Here is a 13,292-nt window from a genome sequence, read left to right as displayed (position 1 = left end):
CGAGGCCGGGTCCGGATGGCTCATCCCGCCGCCACAAGGTGGCGCTGCCCGCCGGTGAGGCCGGTTGATAGACCCGGAACCGAGACAAACTCGGAAGAGCCCCGGGTCCCCATTAGGGACCCCAGGATAGACCCCGTCCTTCATCACTATCGCTCCTGGCTTCAGGGAATGCCGGGATCTCGAGTGTGGAGAAGGACAGAAGAAGGAGAAGCGGCGGGTTGAATAGCACCTTTAAATTCCGGCTGACACCTCTGTCCCAGCTCCCTAAAATCTCAATCAACAAGCCATTAGAACTCGACAGGAGTAAAACTAAATCCTCGTTTAAGTGTATTTATCCACTCCCTCTTCTCTCTTTCAAATGCTAAATCCATTTCAGCATATGCCCCTTCTTTCTCTCGCCTTTAAAGACCAGCAGCCTGGACCACTCTTGTAAATATGAAAGATGCTAATCATATGACATATCACGTCTCAGTTGGAGCCTGGAATAAAGCCGTGAGATTTGGGATCATTGCCTCCAGACAACAGCTTCATCAGCCGTAAAGTTGGGTTTTTTTCTCCTTTCCTTCAACTCTCAATTCCCTCTTTGTCTGGGGGAAAATGCAGCCAACTTGAGCCACCCCAGCCATATGGTTCACTCTGTGTTTTTTTAGTTGAAGCCTGAATTGTTTGTGACTTGCGAAGGGGTTCTTTTTTTTTTTCTTTCCTTTTTTTTTTGGGGGGGGGGGGGGGGGGGAGAAGTGTGTGTGTATAAAGACAGAGAAGAGGTTGCCCTGTACTGGGGCGGCTTTGCGGGTCTACGAGCTGTTCCTCATGTGTTGGTTTCAAACACTCCTGCAGCCACTTCACTGCTCTGCCTAAGAGCCACAAAATTGAACCCTCAGCCACAATAACAACCCCAGTCCCAGGGATCTTACTCTCCCTTTGGTTATTTTTCCATTTGATGGATGGAAACACCTTCTTAAAATGTGATTTGTTTCATTTAGACTCATCTGCGCCCCCAGTTTGCGTTTGTCTATGAAACAAGAGAATCCACCTCCCAGCAAATCCCTCCTAGAAATGCCTTGACTAAGAGAATCCCTCAAGTATTTTGAGTAAGGAAGAGCAGCTTTTAAGATCCATATAAAGGAGGAGCTGAATGAGTTTGGTGCACTCCATTTTAGACAGACCCTGCTTGCTAGCAGCCTGACAAATTTTCTTTCTCTCCTTCCTCACACAACCCCCTTCCTCCCCAGCCCCCAAAAAATAATAAGAAAAAAAAGCCCTTTCATCAAATCATTAAATACTACAGAGGTGGTCAAGCTAGTCCTGCTTTTCAGGCATCCAAGAAAGAAAAGGGTCCTTGAAGTTCAGAAGATGCCCAAGGAAAACTCATTGAATGACATCAAAAGAATGAGTTTCCATAGCTGTTGAAGCACGAGAGCTGTGTAGCTGCACAAAGGCGGGTTGGGGCAGTGGGACTGTCCCACTGCTCTATCCCAGCACAATTGGGTCACTGAAATAGGGAATTAATTACCATTGGAGAGTGGGCAGCCCATTCACTGCTGGCTGAGTTTTATTAAACGCCAATATAAATAACAAAACAACTCTTGTGGCTGCACTATTCCTACACGCCAAAGGAAGGATTATGTTGGGGATTAACATCTTAAAGTCTATGAGACTTTCTGACTCAAGGCTCAGAGCTGGTAATCGTATTTGTCTCCTGGTTCAGCGATTAGTGCTCTCCCTTGCGCACCTTCGCCTGGACAGCCAGTGTCCCTTTTTGCAGGCACTGGGGTTTTCACACAATCGGCTGTTCTTTTCCCCACATCTATAGAAAAGAATAAGAAAACTGAAGCGTGTTCACACCATCCTCAAGCTTCTCTTCTTCATGGGAAAGGAAGGACCAGCGGCTTTTTTTCACAAGGCGGGGAGGCAAGCCCTCGTTGGGGGGGGCCAGGGTGGCAAAATCGCTCTGCAGGCTTGCACCTGCCATGCAAATCCATTGGGAACAATCAGCCCCTGACGAGGGGCTCAGTTGGGTGGGGGTGGGGGGGTTAGGGACAGATTCTCCTTGCTTCGATCCCAAAATGAATGCTGAACTTGCTACTGCAGGTTGGGAATGGGGGGCTGCTCCCCATCCCTCTGGGAAGCACTTTTGGCTGCAACATTCCCTGGGTGGTGTCAGGATGGACCTGGATGGGGGGACCATGGCACCGCAGCAGCCTTCAATTTCTCCCTCTGCACCCCAATATCCTGCTGGGGGGGACACACATTTTTCCCCCCAGTTTTAAAGCAGAACCATCACATTCACCGGGTTGTGGGTGCTATCCACAAGGATTGGGGGTGCCCTGGTCACCCAAACCCTCAGAAGACTCCCGGGGGGGCCTCAGGACACAGAGTTGGGAGGGGTGAGGCCAGGCAAGCCATTAATGTTGGCTCACGACTTGTGAGGTCGGAGTGTGGACAGACTGTATCCAAAGGTCTCTCAGCAACACAGACCCTAAACTTTTAGGGCTGTTGGGTCACCTCAGGGTTCAATCTTCTTACAGCAAACAAAGCCTCTCTGAAGGTTTCCCCCCACTGCCTCCCGCACACAAGCTCAGAGTCCTTTATTTCTGGGCTGTGTGATAAGCTTAAATCATTGTGCTCCCATTTCTTGATCGTTGCCTATTTTGTGCCTTTGTTCCCGTAAAGTAGGATTGAGTCTGGCAAAGGGGCTGAAGTTGAACAGTTTGACCCTTGGAAGACAGTTCAGGCAGTGGGCAGCACTCCCTCTCCCCCCACTGCTCCTAGCAGAGCACCTCTTGGCTGAGCAGCTCAGCCAGGGCTGCCACAGACCACACAAGCATCCCTTGGACCCCGACTCACCCTCAGTCAATTTCTGCTCAGCCCTGTGGAGAAAATCTCTTCATCGGGGAACTGGGGTGAACTCCAAAAGATGCTCTCAGCATCGACAGAAGAACATAAATCCCATCAACAGGGTGTGGGCAGCAGGATGGACTGGCCTGGTCACAGGCAATACTGCAACACACTTTAAGGTGCTGAAAAAAGAAGAAGGTCTCTTTGTGTCACTCCCTTGCGATGCCAAGGGGACCTACAGGTTTCCATTTTTCAGTAGGAGGGGAGAGTTAAAATCTCTTGGTAGAGCCTTTAGATTCTATACAATTAGAAATTTTTCTAACAGATCAGGTAAATCCCAGTGAGCAGGTGGTCCCTGATCCCAGAGCAGGATGTCTCCACACAACCCCCAGCAACATGCCCACTGAGACTTTACCTCTGACATCTATTTTCTGCTTTTTTACCACTGGCAGCAAATACAAATCCATTTCAGAGTCCGACTCCCCAGAGTGCCTCAGTGATGGAGCTTCCATGTGGGGAGGATGCCACGCTACCCTTGACCTTTCACTTGCCCTGACCCATGTGGGTCCATCGGGTGCCAGGCCTGGCTTTCTGCCCTAGTGGGTGCTCTGAGGAAGAAGGGATGGCATCGGGAAGCTCTCCTGTTGGATTCTTCCAGAAGCAAACTACTCCAAGTCCTTTGTTTAAGCCATTATTTTTTATCAGATGAGTCACTGGTGTTACCCAAAAGTTAACAGGACGACTGTGTCTGTCTGACAAAACAAACACAGCTTGAACCCTACACTGGTTAATACCAGAAACAGTTCACTGTACAGTACGTGCCTGACACACATATCACAAAATGGTGTAGAAGCGTGTTACGGTGCTCTTCTTTTAATAGAAAAAAAAAAACCTCTATTATCTGACACTGTCTCTGTATCTCCAGGTTATTTTAGGAAATAAATGGAAGCTTCAGAAGACCTACTAACCCACACACACACACACACACACACCAGGAACAAAAAGCCAAACCAACATCCCCTTGACACAACAGCCTGTAAAGTGGTTGTGTGGGGGGGTTAAGAAGTATTTTACAGCCCGTTTTGTACCCAAGGGTTGCGTCTGACAGCACCGAGCCCACACAGGACCCTGCTGCTTTCCAGAGGCAATACATCCCACCCCGATCTCCTCAGGCTTTGATCTGCTCCGTGTCAAAACCAGCTGTAAGCAGAGGGGAGAAGACACAAAACCCGCACCAGCAACCCCCCATCCCCCAAAAATGGGTGGTATGTCCCTCAAACGTTTGTGTGCCCGTCCCCTCCAGCAAGCACCTCTACGCTCCGAACCCCCTTACTTCCCTCTATAAAATGGCGCCGCCCCTTAGTCAATGAAGTGGCCGTGAGGGAGCCGGCACGCGCAGGCCACGGCGATTGGACGGCGGCGGAGCCTCTCGATCCCCCTCCCCCCCCCCCTTCCTTCCCGCAGTTACCATTCATTAATAAATTAGCGGCACGCTCCAGCCGAGCGCGAGGTCTCCGTTTTGTTGGGGGGGGGGGGGGGGGGGGGGGGGGACGATGCTGAAGGGATGAGGGATGAAGTGGGGGGAGGACGGGACACACGGACGGGAGCCCCCGCGGGCAGGTTTGATTGTTCCCCGCGGGATATATAAGGGGTGTTAAGGAGCGGTCGTGTGCCAGACACGCAGCCGAAGGGCCCCGGGGCGCGTGCCACCGTTGCCCCCCTTCTTTCTCCCCTCTCCACATCCACCCGACAACCCCCCCTTCACCTCACCCTTATACCGTCGCGCTTTCCACCGTGAGGCGAAGGGGAGTGTGCCCCGTGCGGTTCCGGTGCCGCCTGTGCTGTCGCGCAAGATGCCGGTGAAAGCGGAGGAGCTGTCGGGGCCCGCCGAGGACGAGCTGCTACTGCTGGGCCTGGCCTCGCCGGCCCCTTCTCCTTCGCTGTCGTCCAGCGCCGACGAGGAGGAGGAAGAGGAGGAGGAAGAGGAGGAGGAGCCGCGGCCGGTGGTGGAGGAGGAAGTGGCGGGCGGCCGCGGTGTTCGGCGGCTTGCGGAGGGCAAGCGGCGGCCGGGCCGGAGCCGCGGTACAACTCGTACGGCGGAAACGGCGCAAAGGCTGAAGCGGAGCCGGCGGCTGAAAGCCAACAACAGGGAGCGCAACCGGATGCACAACCTGAACGCAGCGCTGGACGCCCTCCGCGACGTACTGCCCACCTTTCCGGAGGACGCCAAGCTCACCAAGATCGAGACCCTCCGTTTCGCACACAACTACATCTGGGCGCTCACCGAGACGCTGCGGCTAGCGGGGGCTCCGCCGGTGCTCCCGGGGGTGGCGGTGGGGGGAGCGGGCAGCCCCTCCTGGAGCGCCGGCACCGCCAGCCCTGCGCCCTCCGCCTCTCCCCGCGCTTGCACTTTATCGCCCGCCAGCCCCGGAGGATCCGCGTCGGATGCCGAGCACTGGCCGCCACCACCGAGACACTTCGCCCCCGCCACGGTGCCGCTGTCCCGCCGCTGCCTTTAGCCCGGTGTTCTCGTTCACACCATCGGGATGGCGGCATCTGCGCCGCTTCCCACGGTTCTGGACCCGTCAGCTGCCAAAACCAAACTTTGTGTTTTCTCCCTCCGATGTGCACTTTGTCCAGCTCCCAAGTCTGTGACCGCGGCTTTCCACACACCCCACACCCCCCCTTCATTCCGCTCTTCCCCTTCCACCATCTGTCCCGTAGGATTTGTCGGGGGGGGGGGGGGGGGGGGGGGGGGTGGGGGTGGGGGAAGAGAGAAAGAGGCTTAAAACACCCCACCACCCCTAAAGTGTTTTTTGTTAGAGGTCCGGGTTAGAAGTCATTGTATAATTTGTAGGCTTTGTGAGGGCTGAATGCAAGCGTGGAAATTTAGGCAGAACTCTCTATCAAAAATTAAATAGAGACACCCACCCACACACCCCCACCCCGGGTGGGGGGAATAGGAATAGGGATGGAGAACCTCCCCATGCATTATTTATTTTGACCTTTAAGGGGACAAGGAACTCCCCCCTTCTTTCAGGAGATGAAAAATAAATCAACAGACTGAAAACGTCAACAGACACAGGACATTACAGTGATCAGCTGCACGTGTGTTCACCGTTTATTTATTATAAAGGAAGATTTCATGGAAAAGATGTATTTTTTTTCTATAATTTACAGAGTTTATTCCACTATGTATTTACAGCTGAAGAGCAAAGGGATTGTTTTTTTTTGTGGTAAAATATAAATAAAAGGCTCTAATTTTCATATATTTTGGGCTTGCTGCTTGTTTTGGGGTTCCATACTGGTAATTACAGGCTGGGGGGGCTGATTCCTGGTCTGGTTCTGGGTGTAAAAGCCCCAAAATTTCTGCCTTCATAGAAGAAACCCCTTTTTTCTGCAGAATAGGAAGCTCTTGTAGGAGTCAGTTCAGCCCCAGTGTGGGGCCAAGAGGCCATTCTTTAGGGCTAAAGCTCCTTAGGGAGACATGGAGCCAAACCAAGGAAAAGTTCCCTATTTTTTTGCAGCCGAGCAAATCCTCAAATGGGTTCTAGATGCTAAAACACATGCAGGACTCAGCCTCCACCTCTCATCATGGCATTTTGGTTCTAGGGTTCCTTGTGTAGCTCATAATGTGAAGAAAACCGCACTAAGCACAGTAGATAAATATATAAATTCAGTAGAAGTTTACTTATGGTTTAATTTTGCCTCTTGATACAGAAGATTCTGCGCAGTGAATGTGTTGCATGGATGGATGGATGGATGGTCCAACGCACCTGCCCAAGGATGTCACCATGGAGGAGGATGAGGGATGGATGCTGGAGGCCACTGATGCCCCTCAATCATCCCCCCCCATGTGTCTGGGAGCACTCTGACTTCTGGGTCCGAACACCTGGAAATCATTAAATCCCAGCGGAGGCGCCTGAATGTATTAATTAAATAAAAGATGCAGCCTCGTGCCTTCCCCTGATCCTGGGAGCGTGAAACCCAGTGCTGGGAGTGACAGCCTCAAAAGGGCAAGAAGGGATAAAAAAACAACCCCAAAATGTGTGAAAAGAGAATTAGTGAAATTAGGTTAGGCCAATAAAACATGTGGGGGTTCCCCGCAGCCTTGGGGCGAGCAGCACGACGGAGCCTGAGCTATTGTTCCCCCCCCCCCCCCCCCCCCCAGCAGGGGGGTTATTGTGTGATAAATAATTCCTTCCAAAAAAGAAGAAGAAAAAAAATTAAGTGGGAGCATTTGCATAATCACTGCTTTGATGTGGGCAGCACGATGAAGCTGTGTCACCCCAAATCTGCCATGGGCTAGGAGGAACAAAACAAGAGGGAGCCTTTCAATCCATTAGCAGTGGGCAGGGCAGCCTGTCATGAGAGGAGGCTTCACCCTCGATCACTTTTCACAACCCCCTTCCAATGATTAAACTCCAGTAATGCCCCCCCCAAAAGAAAGCCAGAAGCTCACTCAGCCTCTCTGTCTTTTCTGGCTGAGTCTCATTGTCCTTCCCAGTTTCTCTCTTGCTTTTAAGAGATCCTGGAGTAGGTGCCTTCAGCTCTTCAAAAGGTTGGGATGGGTGGGATGTGCTTCAGGTACATCTCAGGTGGCTCAGTACTCACATGCTCCCTCCAGCACTCTTTGGGAGGAATGCTGCTGCTTCCCAAGTTTGTCATCCTGGAGGTATTTCTTTCCATTCCAGGTACAGACTCTGTTACATCCACTGTCCGGCCGGACCATGGCAGTGGGAGCCACTATGGGAAAATGCACACGTAGCGTTGAAGAATGGATTGGGAGTGGGAGAGGAGTTTTCTGGAGTTCGAGTTGGGTGCCATCACACAGACCAAACCCTGGTCCCTAGGATGGGCTTGGCTGGAGATGCCCTTGAAGAAGATTGGGACGGGGCAGCAGTGCAGTACTGGCAAAGGGAGATACAGAGACAGGACTTGTTACCTTCCCCATTAATCCACATCCTGATTTCTCTTCCAAATGTAGCCAAAAGAGCTTATTTCCCTCTTTCTTCCTCCTGAACTTGAAAGAGTTAATTTCCCTCTTCCCCTTGTTTTCCTTCAGTTTTCCTCTTTTCTCTCAGAAGACTGATTTTTGGAGGTGAAGATCAGGAGGCTGGATGGGGCTTGGAGCAACCTGGTCTGTGGAAGGTATCCCTGCCCATGGCAGGGGGCTGGAACTGGATGAGCTTTAAGGTCCCTTCCAACCCAAACCAACATGTGATTCTAGGATTCTATGAAATTGCAGTGAACCTGGATGCAGGATAGCAAATCGCCTCTTAGGAGGAAGTGGAAAACCTAGGAGCAGTTTCCAAGCAGCACCTTGCCCAAATAATGCATGTTTATGATCCTTTTGCACACTGTATTTTGGAACAGCATTCCTGACTCAGCCCCTCATCTGGCTGGTGGATTTTAAGCTGTGGCAGAGAGCTTAGATGCCTCACTGCTGAGCCACTGGGTGTGAATCCAGACTAGAAGTGAAGGTAGAAGATGTGGCAGGATGATAAATGCAATTTAGGTTGCTTCCTAGGTAAATCTGAAGACCCCAGCATGAGGGATCTACCTCAAAGAAAAACCCAATTTCCTAAAGCCCTATTCAGGTGCCTCAGATTGAGGTTCAGGGTCCACTGCTCCCCAGGTTTGACTATTTTATTGTCACAGCAGTTCCTTGGTTTCCTGATGGTGAAAATGTTGGGAAACAACTGGATGAGGGTTCACCTGCTACAGGCCATCCTGTGGTGCTCTCTGATGAGTTTGCTATTGAAACATGTATGACACTAAATTAAGTACACACTAGCTGTCTTTTTGACACTGCATCCATTAGTTATTGCATAACACTGTTTTAATTGAAAAGACTGATCATCTGGGATATTAAAGTTACATATTTTCTTATCTCCATAATAAACTATGCATGGAGCGTCTGGAAATACAATGAAAGGCCACCCCACAATACTTGCAAAATGTATTTTTTGTGTATAAAACATGTTTCTCTGCAGATGATCCCACACAATCCTAGGGTTGCTGACATCTCTCTTGGGATGGGCACTTGGCTGGAGAGCTTCAGCTTCTGCCTCTGTCCCCTCTCTGTCCTTCACCTCCCTCTTGATTCCCTCATTTCCATTGCAGAGAAGGCAAGTTTTTCCTTTCATCATTTCAAGCAGGCGAAGGGTCTGCTGCACACACCTCCCCACAGCCTCAGGCTTCACTTTTCCCATTGGTTTTCTGCATTTCACTGTTTTCTCGTTTGGAAATCCACCTTTCAGTCATTTCATCTGGTGGTCCTCAAATTTCACACTCATACTTCTCAGATGGGAATTTTGCAGCCTTTTCTCCTTGAATGGATTTAATGCCATTAAATACAAGCTGATCTCTCAAAAAATCCCAGTTTTTCATTTTTATGGTGTTTTAGATGTACTTCAGAGCAGTGGCTAGGGGAAAGGCCATCACCACCCCAGTTCCCATCATCACTGAGATCCTCTGGCCTTGAGGAGCCTGTTGCCCATACTCTGGTTTGTTTTCACATCCACAACCACCTTGCAGTGTTCCAAGGAAGAACGATCCTAGGGAAAGGACCAAAAGCCTTGCACTGCTGTCTGCCTGGGGAAGACATTTGAAGCATTCACTGGCAATGTCAAGAAGCCTCAAGTAATCAGATAAACAGTACAGGGTTTGCTCTTGCAGGCCAGGGTTTGGTATAAGGCAGGTGTCCAAGTGAATATCAGATGGTTAATTTGTGATCTTGGGAATCTTCAAGTTGCATGTAGGGTGAAGAGGGGTTCTGCAGGGATGGGGGGGGGGGGTTGCAATTTATCACTTGGGGTCATGAATAGTACACACTGTCCTGTAAATTTGATTTCTGTACCAGACAGGCAAAAAAATCTCAGGCGCCCATCTTTTATATAGTTAATCACAGCACTGCAGTCCACTTGCATGAAGAGAAGTCCTGATGGAATTTATTCTTTTAAACCTGGTGCAGGTTGTTTTACTACAGGGCCAGATCTTGCATCTTAAGGTCTAAGACAGACTCTTTTGCTCTGACAAGCTAAGCTGTTTCCTTCAACTGTGCAGGTCCAGCAAACTTCTGGCCACCTCCTCATTCCCCTTGACTTCCTGTACTAAATTCAGGCTTCTGATTAAAGAAAAGTAATATTGTCTTTAAAATAAAGCTGGCAGCATGCAGGGAGGGCATAGGGATGGTGCTAGGGTGACTGCGATATGCATCCATCCCCTTTTCCTCACTTTCCTTCCCCCCCCTTTGATTAAAAAGAAGAGAGACTGGACCAAAGCCGATGGCATATTTACCTTCATGAGTTTTAAAAAAAGTTAATTACTGCTGCTCAGAGCAAGTTGGGATAGCCGTTCTGAGCTGTCTTTTATTAGTAGTCGCCTTCATTAATTTCCCTCGCTGGATTTGCTGATAATAGCTGCTTGGTCCTGAGCAGCACAAAGCAGCATCTGTGCCATTGAGCAGAAAAGCGGGAGTCAGGCAAAGGGGGGCACTAGAAAGGGGGGGGACACAACACTGTTTGCAAATCAACCTCTATTAATGTGATGGCCTACTCGAAGGGGACAGCAGCCCCAGTAGCCGACATGCTGGTTTGGGCTTCGGTCAAGGGAGAAACTGCTTTGAGCGAAGACAATGAAAAGATCCACTCCATCTTAAAAATAGCCTGGCAGAGAATTTTTCTGACTAAAGAATGGGATTAAGTTCTGTCTGGGGGGTCACCGTGGGCAGGCTGGGGAGGCTGCAGGAACTACAGATGGGCTCATGGAGCTGGGGCAGCAGCAGCAGCCCCATTTGCTCCTGCTCTGCAGAAGGATGTGGGAGATTATTTCATCCAAGTGGAAAAAAGGAGGAATGGTGTGTGTCATCCCCAGGAGAGGGGTGAGAGCAGCACACTGCTGCTGCAGGCTGTTGGCTTCCCTGCAGCAGGGCTGGGGAAGGCACCTGGGTGCTGGTGCAGCGAGTTCCCTCCCTTCCAACTCCCAGGGGCAGCTATTGGTCAATATCTCACTGCATATATCCCCATTCTGGTTATTTCAAGTTTATAATAGCACATCATACCACCTGTAAGTGCCTAGAGATACAGTTGTGTGTGCTTGGTTTCTTTCCCCTGAGAGACTCCCATGGCTCTGCTGGCTGGGGCGGGGAAAGGATGTGCTGGGAAAACTCCTATGCTGTGTAACGTTAGGTGTTGCCAAAACAGTAAGAAAATTGTTCAGCCTGTGGTTAACAGGCTTTGGTTGCATCAAGTTTTTCCCTCTTGATATCAAATGTGCTAAATTTTATGCACAAGTACATGGCACACAGCAAACAAGATCTCTGCCTTTCACCTGGATGCCTGCAGAAAGGTAGGTGGGAAAAACCTCTTTAATCAAATGTCTGCCCTGAAGTACAGGGAAGTGTCATCACCTTGCCAAGAGCGAGATATTTTAGTGCCAGCACTTACACTAATACTCAAGTCCTTGTGTTGGCTGCTTTAGCCAAGAAAAGGACATGTTTCTTCAGGCTTTACATCCCCCCCCCCCCCCCCCCCCCCCCCCACCCCCAAAAAAAAAAAAAAAAAAAAAGTAAGTATTCCTTAAGTCTTGTTTGGTTCAAATTACTTTCTTCTGAAACCAGAGGAAACAGCAGAACAGAAATTGTAGCTCCAAGATGAAACTTCCAGCCAAAATATCAAATGATCCATCATCAGAGTCAACCACTTATTCTCTCCAATAATCACCTATTTATACCACAAATATGAAGCAATAACACAAGTTGTGTGTGTTTCAGGCCATTTATGCCTAAATTCTCCAGAGCACATTACAGAGCACATCTCCAGAGCACATTACAGAGCACATTAATCCATGATTTCCAGTATCCAAGCCCTGGATGAAGACAGAGATCCTGCGTTTGTGAAGGACTGATGCCTCTGAATTTGTGCCCAAACTGTAAAGAGTAAGACCAGTACAAGCTATGGGGTTAAGTATGGTGATGTCTGGTTTTAACATGGAACTGGACCAGCTGATACTTAATCCTAACTTTTAACTGTGAGTAGCCATCGCTTTGTCTGAGATGGTAAAATATATGCTAGAAACCAACAGAAGAAATCAGCTGCTGAATGTAAATATTAGGAAGAAGTGAAAACACTAACACTTCCCACAGATGGATTAATTTAGGAACATAACTAAATCTGTATTTTTTCCTTTCCTTAACCAAGAGGCCTAGCTGGAACAGGCATTACTTTCCAGGGTCTTGAAGCAGCATGTGCTACCCCAACAGCCATTGCAGGGCTGGCTGCTGGCAGCATATTGGGACACTTTGTTCTGCAGAGATTGTCTGAGAGCTTTTGTTTTGCTTTTAATTGTCTCTATAGAGAAGGGAAAGCCTCTGCAGAGAGGCTTTAACACAGCATCTCTGCTGCTTATTAATTCCCCAGATCTTGCTAACAAGCTTTGTTTCCTCTTTAGAGCTCATTGCTCTCTTTTGCCAGAGCATGGAGCTATGTATGTGCAGCGTTTGTCACTTGGTTAAAGCCAGCATTTCCCTACTGCTGCAGACAAGGCTGTTCTTTATTGGCTGTGGAACAAGATAACGGGCTTAATCTTCCCAGTAACACGTGAGTCTTCATGTATCACTTTAATCTGTGAAACACTGGGGCCAAGTGTACTGTCACATGCCGATTTTACTTTTCTATGAGGCAGTGACTCTCTGGCTCAATGATGGATTGTTTGCTCACTTTTAACAACAGTCAAGATGGTGAATGGCCCGGGGTGATAGACAGTGTGCAGTGGGAACGGCAGCAAATCTCATGGCTCAGTTCAAGTTCACCTGACAAAGCTGAAGCAGTCTGCAAGCAGCATTAGAGAAAGGATTATTCACACTAGCATTATATTTTTGAATGCATTTTTCTTCTTGCGCAGCTGCCCAGCTCCCCAACACTGAAGGTTTATGCACCATAATAAAGAGATTTAATTTTTTTTCTTCTCTTGCTGCTCCCTCTTTACACCTAGTTCTAATCAAGCAGTGCAGTGATAGGGCATCTTTCCAAACAACTCAGCACAAACATCACCTAGAAAACAATAGCATTGTAAAAAGATGGAACAAAAGCCTAAAAAAATCTTTGCTGGCTGCAGAAACAAAAGAGAATGGTTTTGTTAAAGCCAACTCTCTGCTGGGGATCCATCTTTTTTTGAAGTTTGATGCCCTGTTTCCTTTCTCATCAAAAAAGTCTCCCCAAAGAAACGATCACAGCCTTTATGCTTGGGGGCAGTGGGACATCAGGGCTTTGGAGGAGGAGAATTTAAAATGAAGGCAGCCTTTCACAGATGATGGAGGGGGAAAGCCAACTACCATTTCTCACACACATATTCTGGAGGTGCTGGTATGGTCTTGGAAGAGTAAAATCAAGGTCTCATCCCAGTTTCCTTCAGCTGGAGAAGCAGCAACAAATGTTAGCTCCAGTTCCATG

General features: G+C 49.1%; 1 protein-coding gene and 1 long non-coding RNA gene across 2 annotated transcripts; one reads left to right on the top strand and one right to left on the bottom strand.

Moving 5' to 3' along the window:
* Nucleotides 1-1,515: 1,515 nt before the first annotated feature.
* Nucleotides 1,516-2,914, bottom strand: LOC130609393 (uncharacterized). Its single transcript, XR_008974774.1, has 2 exons — nt 2,291-2,914; nt 1,516-1,807 (listed from the first exon to the last, which is right to left on the bottom strand). It is a non-coding gene; the product is annotated as an uncharacterized LOC130609393 (long non-coding RNA).
* A 1,716-nt stretch (nt 2,915-4,630) lies between these two features.
* On the top strand, nt 4,631-5,367 carry NEUROG2 (neurogenin 2). Its single transcript, XM_057428305.1, has one exon. The coding sequence runs from the start codon at nt 4,692-4,694 to the stop codon at nt 5,355-5,357; it is 666 nt and encodes a 221-aa protein (XP_057284288.1). The 5' UTR covers nt 4,631-4,691; the 3' UTR covers nt 5,358-5,367.
* The last annotated feature ends 7,925 nt before the right edge of the window (nt 5,368-13,292 follow it).

The sequence above is a fragment of the Pezoporus wallicus genome, unplaced genomic scaffold (genome assembly GCF_028554395.1).
Source record: "Pezoporus wallicus isolate ANWC-B61680 ecotype Strahan unplaced genomic scaffold, APGP_CSIRO_Pwel_v1 contig_6312, whole genome shotgun sequence".
In the NCBI taxonomy this organism is placed as follows: Eukaryota; Metazoa; Chordata; class Aves; order Psittaciformes; family Psittacidae; genus Pezoporus; species Pezoporus wallicus.
Note: the sequence above shows the minus strand (reverse complement) of the source record. Positions and strands in the feature narration are given on the sequence as shown.

What these genes read in the sequence shown, in the direction of transcription:
- NEUROG2 (XM_057428305.1), top strand. Translation starts at nt 4,692, where the DNA reads ATGCCGGTGAAAGCGGAGGAGCTGTCGGGGCCCGCCGAGGACGAGCTG.